The 25,048-nt window shown below is 43.5% G+C and overlaps 1 protein-coding gene across 3 annotated transcripts in view; it reads left to right on the top strand.

Moving 5' to 3' along the window:
- The window catches only part of SERPINI2 (serpin family I member 2), a 52,501-nt gene extending 28,005 nt beyond the window's left edge, over positions 1-24,496 (top strand). For all 3 annotated transcript variants that reach the window (XM_053312042.1, XM_053312041.1, XM_053312040.1), the window contains 5 exons: positions 2,303-2,498; positions 5,285-5,382; positions 7,325-7,411; positions 19,278-19,367; positions 24,393-24,496. In XM_053312042.1, the coding sequence (XP_053168017.1) occupies positions 2,303-2,498; positions 5,285-5,382; positions 7,325-7,411; positions 19,278-19,367; positions 24,393-24,481 (560 nt within the window). In that variant the 3' untranslated portion in view covers positions 24,482-24,496. The remainder of the gene's footprint in view (positions 1-2,302; positions 2,499-5,284; positions 5,383-7,324; positions 7,412-19,277; positions 19,368-24,392) is intronic.
- Positions 24,497-25,048: the final 552 nt, after the last annotated feature.

Here is a 25,048-nt window from a genome sequence, read left to right as displayed (position 1 = left end):
CACATAGCACAGCCAGTTTCTTCACTGCCCATACTGCTGCACAAGAGTGCTGTACAGTTTCACAAACACCTAAAGTGGCACAAACCATTGGCTTGCATGTTGCATAGTCTACCATTGTTCTAAGTGAGATGCAGACATGTTGCAGTATTCTACTCAAAAACACACCACTACTGCGTGAAAACATGCAGATCCTCTGTGACTCATAAGTACAGTATCATCAACTATGTTGATGCTCCGTCACTGAGCATCATTGCTCAATACTGAGGATAATGAGAGCATTGTTGCCGAAGTGATTATACTGTGTTTAGGAGTTCTGCACATTTGCAGTGGTGGTGTGGGTTTTTTAGTAGAATGCTGCAGCATGTGGGCAACTTGCTTAGAAGATAGACCATGCAGTATGTAAGCCAGTGGCTGAAGTGCCATGCAATTTTGTTTGTGCAGTTTTAAGCATTTAAAGTCTTTAAGCATTTTCAGAACAACACTCTTGTGCAACTATGTTGATTTTTTAAAAAGATGCCTGCAGCAGTACAGGCAGTGAGGAAACCATTTTTGATGCCTTAAATGAAGTATGATTTTGGCAAAAACAAACACCCCACACGCATTATATTACAATCATATTCATACGGTACATAATATAATTTTAACTGAATATGGGGGTATCAGTGGCGAAACTCACTACAGACCTAAGATACAAATTGCAGCTTGGGGGCTAAAGCTGATCTGTGGTTCCGTGAAAAAATCAGTTTTCTGCATTCGGACTACCACCCTTTCAAACCTCTGGCACATTTGCCTCCGGTTTGCTGTTATGTGCAGAGGCAGCCTTCAAACCTATTTCTGTTGCCTTTCTAGCAGAGGTTCGCTTGCCTCAAGCAACCCCAGGGAGTGAGGGAGAATTTTATCAGGAATTACTTGTTTAACATTTTGATCATTTCCCCATCGTTTTAACCTTCAAAGCCTGTAAACACCAATATCCTTTACTTTATTGTCTTACTTTGCTTTATTATTTTACTTATTTAATTCAACTGGATTGTGCTATGAAATTGCTTTTACACTTAAAACCTTTTCTGTGCTACCACTGATATATCTTACCATATTTTGAATCTGCTCAAAGTCAAAGGGAGTTCCATTTTTGCTGGCTGAGAATACTTCATAAGTATTTGGTTCCAAACAGCTCTTTTATATGAGGTTTACTACCAAATCCTAGTCTGAATTGGTGGAAGTTGCTTTTGGTTTTATGGAGATCTGAGGTACTTTGTGAAGTTTCTACACTCCATCTGAGACTCTAAAGTTGTTGTTAATACTACAACATTTATATTTAAAAATTATTTATATGCTGCTTTTCAACAAAAAGTGTTCTCAAAGTGGTTTACATAGCAAAAGGAATTAAAAAATAAAATAAGAAAATTGTTCCCTTTTCTGGAAAGGCTCACAATCCACAATGAAACACAAGGTAGACACCAGCAACAGCTGCTGGCAAGTTGCTGTGCTAGGACTGAATAGGACCAGTTGCTCTCCCCTTGCTAAATATAAGAGGAGCACTATTTTAAAAGGTGCCTTTTAGCCTAGTCAGCAGGGGTTATGACCAGTGTCCCCTTTAAGGTGTGCGGACGTACGTGCATGTGCACAGGTTTGTTGATATCTGCTAAGTCAATTTTAGATCCTTCTCAGGTTGAATCAGGAAGGCCCCACTCTGAATCCACATGTGCACACACTGCCTTGATACTGCCACGCAGAACAAAACTCATTCTGCACACAGATGGAAAAAATTAGAGGGAACACTCTGTTTATGACACTGCATTGTGCCAAGCAACACAGTAGGAGCAAGTGCAGTTGTGTTATGGTTGGTGGGATATATTCAGTTTGTCCTATTCTGGTCAGCAATCTATTTGCTGTATTTTGCAACAACTGACGTTTCTGAGGAGTCCTCAAAGGCAGCCCCACATACAGTGTTTTGCAGTAATCCAAATTGAATTGGATTACTGCAATGTGTAGACAGCTATGGCCAAGCTATCTCTGCCAAGAAGAGGCTGCAGCTGATGCACCAGCTTCAGCTAATGAAAACTGCTTCATGCCATGGAAGCCATGTGGGTCTCCAAAGATGGGGCCAAATCTAACAGCACTCCCCAGCTGTGAATTTGGTCCATTGGTGGGGAATGCAACCCTATCCAAAGTGACCTTCTTCTTTTGGTTGAAATCATCTGAACTCTTTCAGATTCTTTCTTTCATGCTCTCTTGTGTTACCATATCTCTCTATTACAACTCCTATGCTGTGACTTTAAAATCTTTTTATCCTTTGTTTTAGGCCACTTTACTGACCATACTGTGAGTTACCAGGTTTTGGAGCTGCCATACAAAGGAGAGGAATTCAGTCTGCTTCTAATCCTTCCTGCAGAAGATGTGGCTATAGAGGCGGTAGAAAAACTCATTACAGCTGAGCTGATAAAAAATTGGCTTGCTGGGATGGAAGAGTATGAAGAGGTAGAACTCAGCCTTCCTAGGTATGCAACAAACTCTGTGGTGTTCTCATTATCCCTCTTGATCTTAAATCCTACTTGTAGAAGAGTTTGGGAATTAAGGTACTGAAAAGGGCAAACAGATTTACTGTCCTGGGAGTTTTGTACTTACTTAAGCTAATGGCAGCTTATACTTTGTAATTTCTCCAGCGAGGATGGGTAAGATTAGGACTTATATCAGAGCTGCCAAGAATAAAACTACTTTGCAGAGGAACATTGAGAAGCTGTGGAATGGGTGATAGAATAGCCATGTTGGTCCCACAAAATGAGTAACATTATACAAATATCCCTATAACTCAAGGACAGTCCCTGAATTCTGGTACTTTGGTGTGAAGATAGTGGCCCACTTGTGCAGAGCTACGATGGCAGAAGGGTTCTGACCTCACAGAGCAGCTAGAGTGTGGCTATGTTGAAGCCTTCTTCCGCAGCCCAGCATGAGCAGAGGGAGAAGCAATTTTCAATTCTCTCCCCTCCCTGAAAAGCCCTTTTCACTTCCAGGAATATGTCCCTGAAGGCTACATTACTCTCAGGGACTTATTTCTGGAAGCAAAAAGAACCCTCCCCCTCTGTCCATGTTGGGCTGCAGAACAAGGCTTCAACACAGTCATGCTTCTACAGCTCTTTGAGCGTGAATCCCTTCCTCCACCTTGTAGTGCTGTGGAAGATGTTGGCCAGTCATGTTACCAAAAAAGAAAAAGGAAAAAAAAGAGCATTCTCATTTTCACCACTGAAACATTAAGGGGCCAAATCAGCTTTAAAAAGTAGGAAGCAGGAAGGGAAAACTAGTTGACTCAGGCCAATTAGTATATTCACACTGTCAAACAAACACAAAGGATACAATCTTAGATTCAATCCAAATTATATGCAGAACGCCCCCCGCCGGCTTTATAACAATTATTATCTATCCATTCTTATTACAGACCAGACAATCTGTTACTGCACATTACTCACAATTTATCCAAAGCAATTCAGAAACATAACATCTCCAAAGAAAAATTCCAAATCTGTCCAATATAATAAATCAGCTTAGCTTACCATCATTAAAACTGCCAACACTGAACTTCATTAAAATGCAGTAAAATCTCCACAGACATACATTTATATTTTATCCAAGAATTAACAGGCTGATTCTCATCTCTCTTCTACTCCAGAATTAAAGCCTTATCAAAGATACTGACCATCTGACCCTTTGTATAGCTTAAATCACAGCAATTATCTGCCATTAAACCTACAACAGGTAATCACTACAAAATCACAAAATATACTGGCTGACACTGCTCTAGCACAATGAACAAAGATGTACCCTGAAAGAAGATTGTGTAGCTGAGTGGATGTTCACAGTTGCACAATCTTTGCACTCTTGATCTGCTTGCACAAGTGTAACGTTTGCACAACAAAGACAGCGGGTAGCCCTGCAGCACATTTGGACTGGGGAAGAAGTTTCACAGCCAAAGGCATGCCACAAGTTGCGCATCCTGATGTGCCAGCACAACACTAGTCTGGAATGCAAGCTCCCAACATAGCAGAACTTGCTACTGCAGCATCTTTGCACCAACGCAATATGTTTGTACTAGCGTGGCGTTAGTCTGGATGTCAGCCACTATATTAGAGCCAGCCCAAAACTGACCAGAAAGAAGAAGAAGAAAATCAGTCTGCAGCGATTGATATTGAGTGTTTCATAGCATTTAAGTTACCATCTAGTTTTGCTCCAAGGGCTATTTGAATGAGGTTGGGGTCAGCCAAAGTCCCCCAATGGCCTGCTGCAAACTTGCATTGCTGATGCTGCTTATCCATAAACTCATCTTCTGCCTGTTGGGTTGACACCTGGGGTCCAGATGGGACTGCTCAGGGTGACAGATTTGGCCTAGGGTGACAAATTTGGTCTCACTCCTGACCCTTAATTTAAATTCCACTCCTAAGCCAAAGAAGAAGAAGAAGTCAGTTGCAAGCTGATCTCAGCACTGATTCATAGATCTGTTCACTTGGTCACTGATATTGCTGTATAGTATTACTGTTCTGCTTCCTTCCCCTCTAGCTGCAGGTAATACATTTTTATAAGTTTGAAGTCTCCAAAAGGTTCAGAAGGCTGTCACTGATGGCTGTAATGGGTGCTGCCTGGTAGTACATTTCTCAGGGGCTATTTCCCCAGGCCCATTAAGAACACCAGCAGAAGCACCTGAGGGCTGGGAAGAAGCTTTAAAATCACATTTCCCCATCTCTTTTAGCTGCCTCACCAGCAAGATATGCACCCCAAACCATCTTCAGCATCATTTCTTGTTTGATTTTAATATTTTGTAAGTTGTCCCTGCCTTGGGGGTAATTATTTTATCAAAAGTTGTAGTATTCATCATTAAATGTAATTTATTCTTTAAGTAAATCAGAGAGTTTGCAATTCAATAGGATGAAACTGTAAGCAGTTTTTACAGTAGCCACATGTGTCAAGTAGTTCCCTTGGGTTTACATGTTTGTAAATACTGTAACAAACCACATATATGTGAATACTCAGTTTCCATAATAGCAGTGCTGCTGAGGTCACCTGATGCACACATCATAATATCTATACATATATGTATTCAAGGATAATGAAACCTGATTGCATGGAGCAGCAAATCTCTCATATGAAGTCTGAATTTCATTGAAATATCTTCAAGTCAGATTAATGGGACTGAAACGTGCTTAACTCTCGCTGGATCATGTCCATAGGATGTTAGATCAACTCTGTCTTAACACTTTGTTGGAGAACCTATGTTATATACCATCAATTCCTACAGGTTTAAGATAGAACTAACGGTGGACTTGAAAGAAATTCTCCAGCCTCTCAACGTTACTGAGATATTTAATAATGGATGTGACCTTTCTGGAATAACAGGTGCTTTAATTTATGTTGCTGATATTGCTATTGTCAAAATTATATCTCTGTTTTCAGTCCTTATTGCCAGTTGTAAAAATGTACTTTTAACTAAGTGCACTTCAGCATTTGTCAAGGACAAAATAATAATTTAAAAACACCCTGTGTGTGTGTGTGTGTGTGTTTGTGAGTGTGTATGTGTGTATAAATATGTATAGTTCAATATCTAACTATATATGACACTTTCCTGTTCTGCATCAGAATTCTTTCTTGCCTTACGTTAGACCTTAAGTTGAGATGGAAGAAGAAACTGCATCCAGAACAGAATTATTGAATTACTGAAGTTTTGCCTCAACTGAAATTTGAAGCAGATCTGGGGGTAAAATATTTGAGACATTTTGAGGGAAGCCAGAACCCTCTTGAGTCCTATTATCATATCATGTTCAATGTGCAATCTGTGCACAGTGTATACATGTACAGTTATTCAGACATTATGTTCAGTGCACACACAGTAGAATGCTTTTTATCTGTACACTGCATTTGAGGGACCCTGTATCCAAGTTCACTATTAAGATGAATGCGTGCACAGTCATTCATACAACACATGCATGTGTACATACAACTGTATTCACGTGCAGCATAGTGTTTGAATGTCGGACTAAAATCTAATAACTTCATTAGGACCAATATATCACGAAGTGGTCGTCAATCTTTAGAGTTCTCCAGAACTCTTTATTTTGGATATTAAGCAAAACAAAAATCAGAGGAAGGCAGATTTGGGCAAGATGAAAAACTCCAAGGTCTGCAATTTGTAACAGTTTTAAATGGAATACAGGACGTTTTCTGCAAACTCAATCTGATTAGCGAGGCATAAGACAGACAGCCGCTAGTATGAAGAAACAAATTGACTGTTCCCCCATGGTTTTTTTTTAAAAAATGTAAATTCTAGGAGTTACTTGGATCTTTATCCATATTTTTGGTATTTCTCAAGAAGGTTTGTTACACCAAGGTTTTAACTGGATTTCATTTAAAGTGAAATTCAAAGCAAATCTAGAGGTTCCTTCTCAAATAACTCTCTATGAAATTTTGAAGGAAGCCATTGTGGCGTAGAGGACAGAGTACCAGACCTTGGATCATGGAGTTTAGATCCCTGATCATGGAATGACTTTGGTCCAGTCATTTTCTCTTAGCCTAAACTCACACAGTAGGGAAGAGGGTGACATGCTGCACCTCCATTCTGCACATGTTCCATCACAGAACTGCAGTGTGCTTAGGTGTGTACAGTCATGCACACACAGGCATGTTGCAGACATGCAATGGAATGCGCATATGGTTGGGGAAGAAACAAAGGCATAACACAATTGAAATGGACTCTGGGGAAAGAAGTGATGAGGAGTCCTTGGGGCCTCTGCTGCCACCAGCTTCTCCCCTCCCCACATCCCTTGTCTTTGCTTCAGAACTATATGGACCTGGTGAAAAACAAATCATTCTCAGCATGCCCTTTCTCTTGTTCTTATGCCAACAATATCACACACTCCCACACTCTGATCAGGAGCCAGCAGCTTGCCAATGAGTCAGGGAGGCAGGGAGAGTGAAGAGTGGGCTGTGTCCTAGCCAGCAGGCACCCCTCCTTTATGGGCCCAGGGATATTTGCCCCGTCGTTCAATTACAATTACGGCCCTGGGAGGAGAGTCTGCTACCCTCCTCCCTCTGAGCAGAAAGGCCCCCAGAATGTCTGAAGATTGCTTGTTGCAAAAGTTAAACTGACTTCTTGCTCTCTGCCCTTTTAACTCAAGTGTTAGCCAGAAAGACCCTAAGGAGGTCTTTATTTTGAACAATCGATGATTTTGCAGGAGTTTTATAGGAAGCAATGAAACGGATCATTGTGGTGTTGCCATGTATATTAATATTCTTAGTAATAATGATAATGTACAGACTCTTTATTGCTCATTCCTTCTATTAGACGCTGCTGATGTACATATTTCTAAAGCCATTCAAAAAGTCTGCATTGAGGTAAATGAAGATGGCAGTGAAGCTGCAGCATCTACTGGTAAGAATATGATGACAGAGAGCTTGTTCAGCTAATCAGGATAAGTGCTGATCCCTTTGAGTGTGGTGGGAGCTGATCTTAGGTGCAAATGGCTGCGTATCAGCATGTGTGCGATTTAATTGCATCCGTATGGGAAATTCACAAAGATTCATTCCGAGACAATGTGAGATGAAAGTGACATCAAATGGAAGTACTAGTGTAGGAAAGTTTAAAACCCTATTCATATAAGTCTGGTCAGACATGGTCCAGACTGGGAGTGGACCCTAGTACCTGGCAAATGGGAGTACAGTGACTAGTCCTGGCCCACACACTGGTGCTCTCCTTAGCTGCTCTCCCCATGTAGAGTCTTTGTCTTCAGAGACAGACAGCATTCTACTAAGGCTGCCCAACATTCCAAAGAATGAGAGACATTTTTTCTCTGGGTCTTAGACCACCCCTCCACACTACCCCTCCACACTTCCTGTTCCCCACTTTCTGTGTTGTCAAAAGCAGAACAAGGAGGAGCAGAACAAGGAGGTAGAGCAGCAGAAACAGGTCAGGCCAGGGAGGAGGAGGAGGAGGAGGAGGAGGAAAGAGTTCTTCCTCTTCCAGATGGGTCAGATTATTGATAAATTCATGGGTTCTGAAACAGAATGTGATCTTTACTTGCTGGCAGATGTGTTTCCTTATGTTAGTTATCAAGCGGCCATGTTTTGCTTTATTGTTTTTTAATATTGGGAAGAGAACTGTATCTGCTAGCCCTGCTACACATCTGGCTAATCCATAGTTCTAGGACTAGCTTTCTTATTTGAGTTGTACCATCAGAGATGTAACTAAATTTAGAATTATATCTTTGTTTATTTTCATGCATGCTGTTTAGCTAGTTGTTATGTTTTTTATTGTCTTATTAAGTCATCTGTTTTCCTTTAAGCACAATCTATTAGCGATTATGTTTTATGTTGTTTTATTATGCGCTAATACAGTATGTGTGTTATGACCCGTGGTCACAACAATAAACTCACAGAGCAAAGAGGCACCTTTTAACGTGGTGATTCTCTTGATTTAGCAGGGGGAGAGCAACTGGCCCTATCCATCCGCAGCACAGCATCCCTCTAGTGGCTGTTGCTGGTGTCTGTCTTATATTTCTTGTTTAGATTGTGAGTCCTTTGGGGACTAGGAGCCATTTTAAAAGATATTTATTTCTTTGTAAACTGCTTTGGGAACTTTTGTTGAAAAGCGGTATATAAATATTTGTCATATTCATGTTGGTAACCTACTTACTCACTCTACCAGTGGGGGTGGAGAGTTGCCCCCTCCGCCAATGGGAAGGAAGAAAAGAATCCCTCTGCTGGTGGCATGTGGTGTCGGGGTGGAGTAGGGAAGAGCAGCATGCTGTGTGTGCCGCCATGGGTGAGATGGCAGCAGGGCTGGCACTTTATTGTGCCCTCTCAGATGGAACTGCCCTCAGCAGAAAGTCTGAATGGAACCTACATTTAAACAAATGTAGATGTGTACCCTTTCTGCACCTCTTGCATTTCATAGCTATTCAGTGTCAGTGGCTGGCATCCTGGCTAATGAAATGCACACACAAAGAGGGATTATGGGGATACAGCTGGGGCTTGTGTGCAACTACCCCAGTCCATTTACACGTACGCTGCTCTACAAGCGGGCAAAATGTCCCTGTACTCCAAAAGCACTCTGGAAGGAAGGAAACATGTTTTTCTTTCTTCCAGAGCGCAGGCAGAGCAGGCAAGTTTCACCCACGTGCGCAATAACACAATAACTAGGGGAGTTGCGTGTGAGCCACAGCCAAATCCCTGCAGGTCCCTCAATGCTCATATGCCTTGTTAGTCAGGATATCAGCCGCCACTGTTCACAGGTCTGGGTGCCTGTCCAGGCTCTAAGAGAGAACCATTATTTCTTTCTTAATACTTCAGCTAATTAACTGAGCATAGGCAGGAGGATTGCTTTATCTACCATTACTGCTGTTGTGAATCATCACTGGACATGTAATGTTACATTATAATGGTCACTGGCTGTACCTCTTAACCACACCATTTTCTCTCTCTTTCTCTATCCGTGTGTGTGTGTGTATTGATCAACTGATTGATTGACATCTGCCCACTAAGGATAATACGTTATACCTCTGATGAAGTAGACACAAAAATGTATGCTGAAATATACATATGTCTTTAAGGCGCTACAAGACGTATTGCTTTTGCTGAACAGACTAATATGGTGATCCCTTTGGGAGCTCTGAAGAAAGGGTTGCCCCACTGTAAGTGGGAGGGAAAACTTGCCCCATGAGGAGTTTAACATGAGAAAAAACGGGGCTCGTTGAAGATTAGATGTTCATTAATAGTATTCCTGCAGCTCTCCATCTCACCTTGGTCAACTGATCATTTAGGCAGAACACATTTGCCCCAAAATATGAGGCTCTAAAAGTCAAGACCCAAAGGAGTAATTTGTTAACAACCTCAATAATTAATGACTTTGTACCCATCCAGACACATTGGAATACATTTAGTGCTTCTCAGCAGTCTGGAGCAATGCAAAATCTGTTGCCTGAATTTCTATGATCTTAAGGCTGCAATCCTGGGAACACTCACTTTGAAGCAAGCCCAGCTGAACATGGCAGGGTTTATATCCAGCTCTTGCTGGATTAGGAAGCAGGTACTCATCTGAAAGGTCAAAACAACCATCCAGATGGGTATGTCAAGGTAAAGGTATTATATCTTATATCTGAGCCAGCATGCACAGGAGTGGGCTGGCTGTTACCTTATGAAAGCACAATCATCTGAGAGGTTATTTTGCAGATGCCTCATTGAAAAAATATATGGCAGCACACCTAAGATGTGAAGATACAGCAAATTTAGTTGTGAATTTAGCTGGCCTTTCCTGTGCCAGGAGTGGTTGCTCACCAGAACAGGGTGACTAGAACAGTATATTCATCCACAGTGTTTACATAAGAAGAGCCCTGAGATGAAGCCAAAGATTAATCAAAGCTCAAACACCTGTTTCCCACAGTGGCCAATGGAATGCAACAGCCCTCCTATGCTGCGTAGTTCCCCAGCAACTGATATTAAGTTCAGTTAAATATCATTCCCCCAGTAACTGATAATAAGCAGCACATTCCTTCTGAACCTGGAGGTTCTGTTTAGCATTCACACATTCAAATCATTACTTGATGCTTCAGCCACCAGTTGATGAGCATCCATGTGTGAACCAGCTCTGTGATACAATGCAGGAAGTGCAGAGGGGCCGATGGAGAACCAGAGAAGATGACACTTATGACTTGACCTTCAGAGAGCATAATTTCTCTCAAGGGAAACAAGCAGTACAGATAAAATGTTCCAATTGTGCTTTGGTGCTCGGTGTTCAGGAGGCCATAGTCTGGTGCATCCATGCTGCTGACCAATTTGCATTGCATCTTTTGATCATGACTTGTACTAGGCAATTTACAAAATCTCTCGATAAATTATTGACTGACATACTGTGCAACGCTCCGTCTGCCTAGCAATGCAGCATTTGCACAGTTGCATAAGAGCGCTCTTGTGCAAGAATTGGAAATATTGTCCCTCTGTTACACAGCTGCATGCATGCTGTTAAGAACATAAGAATTGCTGGATCAGGCACAAGGCCCATCTAGTTCAGCATCCTGTTTCACAGAGTGGCCCACCAGATGCCCCTGGGGAGTCCACATGCAATAGGTATGTGTGCATGCCCTCTCTCCTGCTGTTGCTCCCCTGTTCTAGCATTTTGTGCAAGAGTTGCATAAATGCTCCACTGCTAGCAGACAGAGCACTGTGCAGTAGGATAACTATCACCTATAGTTAGCAAAGGGGTAAGAGGAAACTGAGCATAAGCTGATTTTATTTTAATGCAATCCACTCTTTGTTTTTTCCTAAGCTAATGTACTGTCAGATCTAAATCCACCTTTAGCACATCTCAAGCACATCTCAAGCACATTCCCTCAGTTTATGTGGCCCATTTTTAAACTTTCGCTTTGACAAATGCCTGCAGGGAAGGTAATAACTATAGTTAAAGGGAATATAGTCACAAATATGCCCTTCAAACAAGTTTCAAAATGGAAAGCCGCATCTTGAGATTTCAACTTCTTCAGCTCATGCATCTCTACCAGGTTATTATCCTTGATAGCTTTTGCTAAATCCCTAAAGAAAATACCATATTCTAAAACAATGGAGTGGTTGGTGTATGAGAATTGTCTAGTAATGGCTCAATTGCCTTTTGATGATTTGTAACTAAAAGGGGGGGAAATACTGTTGTAACTCATTTCCCACTTGCTAAGAGCTCATTCAGAGGAACTGTGGGTGTTCTGGAAAGTGAAAGACATTTAACAGGATTTAACGTCTGTTTCTCTCCTGCATTGTATTTTGGGTCCTAAATGGATGGCACATGGTCGCTTGATCTATTACACACTATCTTCTCTGTTAATAAAAATATATATAAAGGGTGTTGCTAATCTGTGACAAATTCAGCCACTTTATTACATAGCCATCAAAGTCCCTTTGGCAATGAAACTGATGTACGGCGCATACACTCTCTCTCTCTCTCTCTCTCTCTCTCTCTCTCTCTATATATATATATATATATATGCGCTACTGGTATATCCCATCATGGGATGGAGGAAAGCTATGCAACACTGGCTGTCAAAGAGCACGGGTGTGCTAGTGCAGTGAGAGAGCAGCCTAACAGAACTTCCCAACTAACTACAGCAGGGAAGTGGTAAGTTTTGATGTCCTCCCCTTCCCCAGGAAGTGGCTGAGCAATCCCCAGGGACATATTTTCAGGTGGATATAGGGGAGGGCTTCCAAAATTGCTCCTTCCCCACTGCACTGGTGCAGTTACTTGGGAAGTTCTGTTAGGTTCCTCTCTTGTTGTACCAGTGCATCCTTTCCTTGCTCCCTATGTCAACCAGGGTAAGGAACCTTCATGAAACAGCCTCCTCCTTTTTGTTCTTCCAGAATATGGTTCTATATTGCCCCTTCCTTGAGTGGGTCATTCCTTGATTCGGTTTTTCATAGCAGCTATTTACCATACAAACATGTAGATCGCAAATGGGTGGTTATTATGTCGAGAAGGGGAACATTCCATTAGGCATTTCGGAAAACATTCTCAGTGCACATTTACCACTTATCTCTCAAGCATCCCTCATTTCTAAAAGCACTCTCCTTTTATTTTTGCAGAATCAACTACTTTCTCCATGTATTCTTGCTTTCCTGCATTTGCTGGAAATAATATACAAGAGCTGCTAACACATGGGCCATTTTTGCGTAGCAAAACCGGCTCACACATAGATTTTATTTATATATTTATCACATTGTTATACTGCCCAAAATGCAAGTTCTCTGGGCAGTTTACAAGACAATAAAAACAACCAATAAAAAGATTAACACATTTCAACCTTTAACTTTAAAACATTAAAACTATTAAAACACAATTAAAACAATGTCTAATTAAAAGCCTGAGTGAACAAATGTGTCTTGACTGCTGTTTTAAAAGTTTTAAGAGATAGGGAGGCTCTTATTTCAACAGGAAGTGTGTTCCAAAGCCTCGGGGCAGCAATGGAGAAGGCCCGTCCTGAGTAGCCACCAGATGAGCCGGTGGCCACTGCAGACAAACCTCTCCAGATGATCTCAATGGGCGGTGAGGTTTATAGCAAAGAAAGCGTTCTCTTAAATACCCAGGGCCCAAGCTGTTTGGTGCTTTATAGGTTATAGCCAAAACCTTGTACTTTGCCCAGAAACTTATTGGCAGCCAGTGTAGATCTTTTAAGATGGGAGTGATATGGTCTCTCCGAGATAATTCAGAGACCAACCTGGCAGCCGCATTCTGGACTAACTGTAGTTTCCAGACTATGTACAAAAGCAGGCCCACATAGAGTACATTGCAGCAGTCAAGTCCGGAGGTGACAAGCAGATGTACTACTGTTCTGAGGTCATTTAGCTCAAGAAATGGACGTAGCTGGCGTATCAGCCAAAGCGGATAAAAGGCACCACTGGCCACTTCCTCAACCTGGAACACCAGGGAGAGTTTTGTGTTCAGAAGCACCCCTAGACTGCATGCCTGTTCCTTCTGGGGAAGTGTGACCTCATCCAGAACTGGCAGATCAAAATCATCTCCCGAGTTCCGAACCCGCACAATAAGTACCTCCATTTTATCTGGACTCAGCCTCAGCCTGTTACCTCTCATCCAGCCCATCACTCCCTCCAGGCAGGCATTTAGGGAGGTTATGCCTTCTCCTGATGATGCTGGCATGGAGAAAGAGATTTGGGTGTCATCAGCATACTGATAACACCATACACCAAATCTCCTGATGATCTCTCCCAGAGGTTTCATGTAGATGTTAAACAACATCGGAGACAATACGGAGCCCAGAGGGGCACCATACCGAAGTTCAGTTTTTGAAAAACAACAGTCCCCGAGGGACACCATCTGGAACCTGCCTGAGAAATACGCGTGAAACCACTGCAAAGCAGTGCCTCCCACCCCCAACCCCCTCAGACACTCCAGAAGGATACTATGGTCAATAGTATCGAAAGCCACCGAGAGGTCCAAAAGGACCAACAGAGTCACACTTCATCTGTCAATTGCCAATTGGAGATCATCCATCAGGCCGACCAAGGCAGTCTCCATCCCATAGCCCACCCAAAAGCTGGTCTGAAATGGGTCTAGTTAATCAGTTTCATCCAAGACTGCCTGGAGTTGGGAGGCCACCACCCTCTCACATACCTTGCCCAGCCATGGAAGGTTGGAGACAAGCCTATAGTTGCTCAACTCTGAGGAATCCAGGGCAGGCTTCTTCAGAAGTGGTCTAATAATTGCCTCCTTAAGGCAGGGAGGCATCCTGCCCTCCCTCAGAGAAGCATTCATGATCTCTACTAGGCCTTCTACAACAACCTCCCTGCCAGATAGTATTAGCCATGTCGGGCAAGGGTCAAGAGAACAGGTGGTAGGCTGCATCACTCCAAGCAGCTTGTCCACATCCTCACGAGTCACAAACTGAAACTGATCCAGTGTAACCACATAAGAGGAGTCACTGGACACCTCCAATTCAGACACTGCAATAATTGTGGGATCTAAATCTAAGTCAGCCCAAATACGAGAGATTTTATCCACAAAAAAATCATTAAACACGTTACAGCGGGTAATAGATGGTTCCAAATTCTGATTCAAGGGAGGAGGAGCACTCACTAGCCCTCTCACAACCCTGAACAACTCCGCCGGACATGAACTTGTGGACGCAATATGGGCCGAAAAGAATCACTTCTTTGCTGCCCATATAGCCAGAGCATATATCTTCAAATGTGCTCCATGTTGTAATCTGTCAGATTCGAGTCGAGTCTTTCTCCACTTGTTCTCCAGTTGTCTACCTCACTGCTTCAGCCCCCATAGTTCTTCCGTATACCAAGGGGCCAATTTTGCAGCGGGTCAGAGAGGACACTTAGGTGCGATCATGTCGACTGCCCTGATGAGCTTGCTGTTCCAGTTCTCCACCAGGGCATCAACAGGATCACTGGCAGAGCCAACACTAAATCTCTCCACGGCTTCTTGGAACCCAGTTGGATCCAATAACCTTCTCGGGCAGACCAATCTAATGGGGCCCTCACCCCTGCGAAGGTGGGGTGTGACTGTGAATCCAACCTTAACCAGATGGTGGTCCGTCCATGAGAATGGGGAGATCACAGGAGTCCCTACCCACAGAACACCACCTTGATCAGAGTGAAAGACCAGATAAAGTGTGTGACCTGCAATGTGCATCAGTCCCGAGACCCTTTCAGATAGGCCCATAGTTGTCATGGCCACTATGAACTCCTGAGCCGCCCCAGACAAATTGGCCCCAAAGTGGACATTGAAGTCCCCCAGCACCACAAGCCTGGTAGATTCCAATGCCAAACCAGAGACCAAGTCTGTCAGCTCAGTTAGGGACTCCATTGGGCAGCGAGGCGATCGGTACACCAAGAGAAGTCCCAGTCTATCCCTGGTCCCCAAACTTGGTACATACATTAAATATGGTCAGACACAGCCACAGGGATCCTGGTCAGGGAGAGGTAATTCTTATAGACCACAGCCACTCCACCTCCCCGCCCATGTCCCCGCACCTGCTCCTCAACAGAGTACCCTGGAGGGAGAAGCTGGGGCCAGACTGGGCCGCCAGCCTCCCCCAAACAAGTCTCAAACATGTTCATCAGCTGATGATTGCAAGTGAATGATGAGTTGCATGTGTGAATTGGCCATCCAGACTTTACCCCACAGATAGAACTTCCCTCTCCCCTTTTTTAGCTTCAAACACAATTACTCTTAATGTAGTTAGTTCATGCATTCAGATGTTGGTCATCAAGTGCACAGTAATCCAATGCAGAAGTGAAGCAATGCATGAATATATGAATCAGAATAACTTTGGTGCATTCTCTATATAGAGAACAAGTGTTGTGTAGAGGTCAGAGAGTTGGACAAGGATCGGGGAGATCTGGCTTTGAACCTTTGCCCAGCAATGATGGTCAGAGTTTATTCGGACATGCAGCTAGACATATTTTGTGCGGTGGGGAAAAATTGCATTGGAAACGAATTTTTTGTGCAGTTGGGCCTATGGACAAGGCAGTAGGTTATTTAAAATAAAGAAACAGAGGAGAAGAAGAAAAGAGAAAAAGGAATAGGCAGACATCTTGACTAATGAAGTATGTGTGCTTCAAGGGATTACGAGGTGGGGGGCACAACGGGTACCCAAACACAACTCCTTTTCCCCTGTGAGGGCACTGCTGCGCAAGAGCTAGCAGATACCAGATCCAAGCACTTCTTGGTTTCCACACTCCAGAATGGGCTCTGCTTAATCAGATGCACATCATTGACCCTCAGGATTCACTCATAATGGAGTATGTGGAGTGCTTAGAACTCTAGAGGCTCTTGCACCATTGTGTGTGAGTTTTCCTGTTTCCCAGCAGGAAAGGGGAGTTGCACAAGGGCTCCCATTGCATCCCCTTAGCCCTCAAAGTGTGCATGTTTTGTTAGTCAGGATGTCAGCCACAGAAAATAAGGAAGAACACTGTTTTCTTTCAATCTTCATAGCCTTATACAAAATGAATATTACAGCCTTTCCTTGTCCTTTCCCAGTTTTTGCAAGGCACATCTATTTTTTCTTGCTTCCTTTTTGCCTTTGCCTTTCTCATTCCCTCCCTCCTTCCTCCCCAGTCTCTTTATTTTACTATTCATTCTCATTTCCCCTCCCATCTTTCATCCTGTTAGAAAAATCTGGCATGAAAGGATGCCTGTGAATTGTGCCAGATTGCACCCATCACTTGTGCAAAGGAAACAATGCTTAGAATAAACCTTGAAGAAGAACACTGAGTGACCTTTGGCTAGTCACTCTCAATCTAAGCTACCTCATAGGGTTTTTGATAAAAAAAGGGGTAACCCATGTACACCACCTGAGTTCCTGGAAGGAAGGGCAGGCTATCAGTAACAGCAGCAGCAGCAGATGCAACAGAAGGAGTAGTTTATAGAAGAAGCAGAAACAATAAAAAATTATGGTTGCAGTGGTCTAGTATAAAGGAATCCATAGATCTTGACAGTGTGCAGCCAAGCAATATTAAACTTCTCACCCTTGAAAAGCATTTCCTATTTGATCAACAAGAGCCCTCTTCATGGGATGGGGAAATGGGGACGTGCCTGTTGCTTCCTGCCATGTATACATGCATTGGATGTAGGGAAGAGCCCATAAATATCTGAAAAGGGCTCAGCTCTCTACATCTTTAAACCTCCAGGGCTCTCCTATTCTTTCCAGACAGTTCACAGTTTAAGAAACGTAGCTTCTTTCAAAAATGATCCTTCTCTATAAAATACACAGCCTTAGCTCTGTAAAATTCTATGGGACATAAAAATTCACAGCTTGCCATAAATTGTCACTTGGGTTTATAAGTCTAGAGCAGAACTGCACATCTTTCCTCCCAAGCCCTTTCCTCCCCCAATTATTCACTGCCTCCATGATGGACAACATAATCATCTACTCTGTTGATCGGATATGAAGCCTTACTTTTATCTTTGATTCCTTGGTCTCTTTTGCTTACCCATATTGGGTCTGGCATCAAGCCATGTTGCTGCACCTAATATAACACAGTACAAATTCACCAGTTCCTTGATGCTCCCTTGGCTAAGACTTGGGTTTTTGATCTGGCCATTTCCTCAACTTGACTACTGCAGTTCTCCTCACTGTCCCGCTCCTAGCCTTCTATTGTCACACCTCACTCCTCTCACCACTGCTCCGAAATTCATGAAATCATTCACTTCTTTAGTCACCCTGACTATATTATTACCTTTCAGTTTCCTACACTGTGTCATGTAGAGCTGCGTCAGGCAGAAACACAATGCATCAGAGTCATCTCTAGCAAGTCACTGGAGAAACTGCACTTGAGTGTTTTTCACACAGGGCTTTTACAAAAGAACATAACAAGAACATAAGAACAGCCCTGCTGGACCAGGCCCATGGCCCATCTAGTCCATGGCCCATCTAGTTTCACACAGTGGCCCACCAGATGCCACTGGGAGCCTATAGGCAGGAATTGAGGGCAGGCCTTCTCTCCTGCTGTTACAACCCTGCAACAGGTATTCAGAGAGGTGGCCTATAGCTCGCATCTGAGGCTGGAGGTGGCTTTTAGCTCGCATCTCCTCGGAATGGAGGCTGTGCATTCACATATCAGCAAGATTTACCCCAAAGTCCCTGCAAGCTATCAGGGAGCACTTCACACATGATTTGGGTTTTTCATGCACATTAGACCATAGCCTGATTTATATCCAGGGCAAAAAAAATCCACTTTTTGCGTCAGCCTTTTTGGCTGACTTTGAACTCACAGTAAAGCCTTGCAGTAAACTCATAGTAAAGCCTGCTGTGTGAAAAACACCCTGTTGAATTTATGCCTGGATGCATCCTCCTCAGCCCAATCTTGAGCTCAAAGACCAAGGCAAAGTGAAGATGCATGGGATCTCGTTTCAAAAGCTGCATAATATACAAGACTGTGAAAATCTTTACAGCTTACATGGTGCAGAAGTTGATTGGGGTGCCAGCTCTTCAGAGCCAATCTGACCTTTGCATGCTCTGCAATGAGCACCTCTCCTCACACTGTACAAAGGTCAGTTCTGAAAGCAAGCTGGTCCCTACCAGGCTCGTGGGGCAAGGCAGCATTGGGTGATCCACCTCAGGCAGCAGAATACCTTGGGTTGCCCCAACCAACTGACTGGCTACCAGCAGCTACCAGCAGCACTCCTCTCCAAGGTTTCAGGCGGGAGTATTTCCCAGCCCTACCTGAAGATGTCAGGGATTGTACGTGGGACCTTCTGCGTGCAAAGTAGATGCTCTACTACTGAGTTACGATCCCATCCTGCTAGACCAATCCTACCTCTTTTTTGCTCAAGTTACTGGCTTAGTGGATTGTGGAAATGCTTAGACACACCTTTATTGTACCTCAAAGAACTTTTTCCTGTCACTTGAGAGTTGAGGTATTTTGGAGAATATCTGATTAATAATTGACCGAGGCCTGTTTTTTAAAAGTATTTTAATTGGTTTTAGATGGTTTTAATTGTTTTTGAATTGTTTTTATCTTCTCTTTAGCACTGTGTGTTCTTATGTCTTTTAAAAAGTTGTTGTACACTGCCCAGAGACTCTGGATGGGGTGGTTTATAAATGTAATACATACATACATACATAAACAAACAAACCAATCCTGTATTGACTTGAGTTTTAGAGTCCCATTGACAGGTGTGACATCATGGGGTAAGGGGATAACACAGGCCTAGAAAGAAAGTTTTCCTTTGCTATATTGCAATGTTGCATGAAGTGACTATGTTTTCAAATCTGTACCTGTATATATTGCAGGTATGCATGTGGCAGCAATCATGAGCATATCACGAAACCAGTTTGTGGCTAACCGGCCATTCCTGTTTATCCTGAAACATAATTCTACAGGTGAGTAGAGATGCAATATATTTGTTCAGGGAGAAGATGGAAAGACAACTGAATTGAACAGAATTTTTCTTTTTCTTTTACTGTTTGTGTTTGATTGAAACCATACCCTTTTAACATTATTGGAGAACAAATTGATGTGGGGGTCAAAGGGCTAGAGAATTAGGCTGAGGATGGCCAAGATGGACACTGAAGTGATGTACTTTTTTGCAAACTGAGGGGCAAACAGTCTATAGCTCACTGATAGAACACATGCTTTGCATGTTGAAGGTCTCAGCTTCACTCATTGTAGAATAGTGGATAAGAGGCTGAACTGCAAATTGGGACTTCCCTGGTTTGAAACTTGCCTCTACCATGAACATAAGAATATGTTCTTATGGTCTTCTAAGGACCAGAACTTTTGGCCTTTATAAAGGATAGCAATGCCAGGTGTGGCTCGCCAGTAGGCAGAATGCCTGTAGGCAGCCACCAAAGGCGGCCGGCCTTTGGTGGGGGCCTTTGGTGGCGGGACCGGGACAGAATCTGCTGGTAGTGGTGTATTGTTGCCTAATTATAGGTTGGGCCTAGTACAGGTATATGTCTTGGATTGTCCAAAGATGAGGAGATGGGAGGTGGCTCTGGAGCGGCTATTCCAGTGGTGGTGGGAAATAGACAAAGATATGGCACTGGTAGGTCAGCACGCCATTACAGGAGAAGGGAAATCAGAAATTTAATAGCTATTTCCCCTTTCAGCTGGCTAATCAGCTCTTTGACCTTGGGGAGCAGTGCCAATCACTCACAGAGCCTCACACTGATACTTTGTAATGCCAGGTCAGTCCAAAATAAATAAGACATCATCCATTACCTGATTGTGGATGAAGGAACCGACCTGGTATGCATTACGGAGATGGTCAAGAGAGGCCAATGGTCCGGTTTGGTCCCAGCTTCCCCCAGCTGGATATTCTGTGGAGGAGCAGGTAACAGGACATAGACAAGGAGGTGGTGTGGCTATGGTCTACAAGAATACTATTCCCCTTACCAGGATCCCCATCAGGGAATTGGCCTATATAGAATGAGTGTACCTAACCTAGGAACCAGGGACTGATTGGGATTTCTGTTGGTGTACTTTCACCCTGCTGCCCTACAGAGTCCCTAACTATGCTGACAAAGGTGGTTGCAGAGTTGGTGCTGGAGTTGCCCAGACTGCTGGTAGTGGGGGACTTCAGTGTTCACTATGGGACTGGGTTGTCAGGAGCACTCAGGATTTCACAGCAACCATGACAACTATGGGCCTATCCCAAGTGTCTCTGGACCAACACATGTTGCTTGTCATATGTTTGATTTGGTCTTTTACTCTGATCAGGGTGGTGTTCTATGGATGGGGACTCCTGTTATTTCCCCATTGTCATAGGGACTTGTTTAAGATAGGACTTGCAACCACAACCCACCTCTGCAGGGTGAAAGACCCATTAGGTTGGTCCCCCCAAGAAGGATCTTGGATCCCATAGGATTCCAAGAAGCCTTGGAAGTGTTTCAAGTTGGCTCTGCCAGCAATTCTGTCGATGCTCTGGTGCAAACCTGGAATAATGAACTCAATAGAGCAGTAGACACAATCACTCCTAAGCATCTTCTCTGACCTGCTTCAAAAGTAGCCAGGTGGTATTCAGAAAAGGTTTGGGAGCTGAAGTGCCACAGCAGATGACTACAGGTAGAGCACAAATGGAGAAAGACTTGACTTGAGTCCGCCAGGATAAGGGGACAGGTTCATGTGCGGATTAGTAACTAGATGAAGGACAGGAAACAGGGTAGATCTAAATGGACAGTTCTCTAAATGGATGGAAGTAAGAAATGGGGTCCCCCAGGAATCTGTACTGGGACCAGTGCTTTTTACTTTATTCAAAAATTATCTATAAGTTGGGGTGAGCAGCAAGGAGGAAAATATGCAGATGACACCAGACTATTTAAGGTAGTGAAATCCAAAACAGATTGTGAGGAGCTCCAAAAGGATCTCTCCAAATTGGGGGAATGGACGACAAAATGGCAGATGCGGTTCAATGTTAGCAAGTGTAAAGTGATGCATATTGGGGCAAAACCCCTCAACTTAATGTATTTGGTGAGAGAATCTGAGCTGTCAGCGGCTGACCAGGAGAAGGATCTTGGGGTCATGGTGAACAGCTCATTGAAAGTGTCCCCTGCTAAATGGGCAAAGAGGCACCTTTTACCGTGGTGATTCTCCTTATTTAGCAGGGGGAGAGTAACTGACCCTATTCACCCCCAGCACAGTACTTCCAGTGACTGTTGCTGGTGTGTGTCTTAAGTTTCTTTTTAGAATGTGAGCCCTTTGGGGACAGGGAGCCATCTTATTTGCTTGTTATTTCTCTTTGTAAACCGCCCTGAGCCATTTTTGGAAGGGCGGTATAGAAATTGAATTATTATTATTATTATTATTTATTATTAACTCAATGTGCGGCAGCTGTTAACTGCATACATATTTTTGCTAGGAGATCAGCAGTTTCACATTTGAGTTCCTTCAGAACTCTTGGGTAGATGCCATATGACCCTAGTGATTTGTTAATTTTTAGTTTTTCAAGACAGTTTAGAATATCCTTTCTTGTCTCCTCAAATTGGCCCAGTTCTTCAGCCTCCCAGCCAGTTCTGGAGTGGTTTTATGTTCTGTTGAATCCAGATAAGACGGAGGTACTGATTGTGCAGGGTCAGGACACAGGAGATGGTTTAGATCTGCCTGTCCTGGATGAGGTTACACTCCCCCTGAAAGACAGGTACATTGTTTGGTACTTCTGGACCCAAAGCTCTCTGTGGTTCCTCAGATTGAGGCAGTGGCCAGGAGTGCTTCAGTTGATACGTGCCTATTTCTGGAGGTAAACAACTTCAAAACAGTGGTACACACTGTAAAGGATTACGTCTTTGACTCAGAGCCAGCTCATGGAGGGGGGAAAGTGCTGAGTCACCCCTGCTGAGCTGCCTGATTGGGCTTCCCTCTTCAACTTTTTACTTTAGATCTTCGGTAGATTAAAAATGCTGCCACCAAGTCACTTTAAAAAGGTTTCCTTAACAGGGCTTGAGTGACTGAACGTCCCCATTTCACTTTGCTTCCCCTTGCTAATAGTCAAGTATAAAACCCAACTTCTCCCCCACGTGTATGCCTGCGTGTGGTAAGAGCTAATGATAGCTGCTGAGCTCTTTAGGATGTGTTTGCACTAGTGGGTCCCCCCCGCCACTTCTCCTGAGTTAATAACCAACTCTGGGAGGCTTGTAAAAAGAAAAGAACAAAAACAGTTTATTCAGTACTACAGAGTGGCTTGTCTGAGGCTTCAGCTTTATAGAGGCACTTAAAAATGCTCTGGTTGGTTACAAGAATGTTTCAGAATGCCCAGATCTTTCTTAGGTGGCACACACTGAAATCTTAGTTACTCAGTTGCAATGAACAGATATTTAGGATATGCAAAGCACACAGAAAAGAAATATAATCTCTAATGCAAAGTCTGACTAAACATACTTCCCCCTGTGCTAGATTCCAAAGCTACCAAGCCTTGGCTTCATTTCCCTTGAAAACTCACCAAAGAGCCTGGCAAGATCAAGCCTCCTGCAAAATCTCTGACCCTCAGAGATTCACCTGTAGACTCCACCATGCGGGAGCAGCCACCATGATGGTCACTGTCACTCCGCACTCTCTGCACTCACTTCCCTCTTCTTCCCAGAATCCCCCCAGCAGCTCTCATGTCCCACCCACCTGGTGGCCTGATTGGTTGATACCTTGGGGTCACCAGCCTGTCAGTCAAGACAGGGACAATTGCAAAACTGCAATTGATGCAGAGTGCAGCCAGATTGGTCTTTGGGGTCTCTTGAAGATTCCATATAACACCATTTAAACACAAAAACAAAACTGCACCAGCTGCCAATTTGTTTCTGAGCAAAACACAAAATTCTGCTTATTACCAATAAAGCCCTTAACGGCCTGGGTACAGGGTATTTAAGAGAGCACTTTCTTTGTTATGAGCCCTGCCACATACTTACTACTTACTAATGGGGTTCAGTTACGACTGCCACCAGCTCGTCTGATGGCAATGCAGGACCGGGCCTTCTCTGCGGCTGCCCCAGGGCTTTGGGGTGTTCTCCCTGTCAATATAAGAGCATCTCTGGCTTGCCTTCAGAAAAATCACTTAAGATGTACCTGTTTTCTCAGGCCTTTTGCTAAACTATTTTTTAAAAGTGCTTTTGTTGAGTGCTTTTTAGGATTTTAAAATTGTTTTTATTGACTTTTATTTATTGTTTTAAGTTGTGTACACCACCTTGAGATTCAGGTGTTAAGAGGTTTATAAATGTAATAATTGAATAAAATATAAGAAGAGCCTTGCTGGATCAGGCCCAAGGCCAATCTACTCCAGCATGCTTTTTTCTGCAGTGGCACACCAGATGCCTCTTGGAAGCCCACAAGCAGGAGCTGGGGGCATGCCCACTTTCCTGCTGTTTCTCCTCTGCAACTGGTATTCAGAGGTGTCCTGTCTCTGAAACTGGTGGTAGCCATTGACAGACCTGTCCTCCATGAATTTTTCTAAGCCCCTTTTAAAGCCATCCAAGCTGGTAGCCATCACCATATCCCAACTCACTAGGTGGCCTTAGGAAAACTACTTCCTCTCAGCTTCAGCTTCCCATAGAAATAAATAGAAATAAATGGAAGGTAGGTAGGTAGGTAGGTAGGTAGGCAGGTAGGTAGGTAGATGAATGAATGAATGCTGACATACTGCACAAGGGAACATAAGAGTCTGGGCCACTGTCCATGGCCCTGCACATGCGTAAGCACCAATGATGGAGCTGCTTTGCAGGCTGGCAGCAGCACTCTGGTGTAAGTGCTCTGTGAATGCAGAGCACTGAAAGGATATTCAGGGACTGTGTAGTCAGAATATTGCTATGATCTCTACTGCTGAAATATGCAGCTACCTTTATGGTGTCTGTGATGCTTGCCTGATGCTTGCATTTTCCCTGATTGATGGCTAACAGCAGGGTTTTTTGTTTGTTTGTTTTTTGCAGGGAGGGACTTCAATCAGGGAAAAAGTGCAGGGAAGCAGACTGAACACTATTTCCCTGATCAAATTAGCCCCCTTCCACAGCTGCTTTAAAGATGCCAGAAAAGCAGATCAGAGGATTAGCATGTGGGGTCTCCCATACTGCATGCAGTTTGGTCCTCAGGGAGAGAACTTGCCTAGACTACAGTGGCAGGGACAATATCTCTACTCCAGGAAATTAACACTACACTGGTCAAGCTGGAAGTGGAAGGCTACTGCTGCTGCTATCCTTTCTAGTAGTAATGGTATTACACTGCCAGTACTGTTATGCAGCACTTCTTTAGCACAGAGAGTGAGTGGAACCCTATGCTAAATGCTTATGCTAATCGATTTCTTCCTACTTATCCTGGAATCTCCATCATCCAACCTATCTGATGCGTCATATGTTGCTTTTTGAGCATACACATTAAATACAGAACATGTCCTGCTTAAAACCGATTTGAGATAGGTACACAACACAGAGAGCTTCTGACTGGCTGTGAATCCCTGCAGCACATGTCCTTTTTTGAAATCTCATGGCTCCCGTAGGGACTGCATAAAGAGAGAGAGGAGAATGATAAAAGAGTCCGTGGGACTTCAAGCAGACCCTGAAGCCATATGGCTCCCATTGGCATACGACCC

This window comes from Hemicordylus capensis, chromosome 3, assembly GCF_027244095.1.
Source record: "Hemicordylus capensis ecotype Gifberg chromosome 3, rHemCap1.1.pri, whole genome shotgun sequence".
NCBI lineage: Eukaryota > Metazoa > Chordata > Lepidosauria > Squamata > Cordylidae > Hemicordylus > Hemicordylus capensis.
This window is presented reverse-complemented; position numbering and strand designations above follow the sequence as displayed.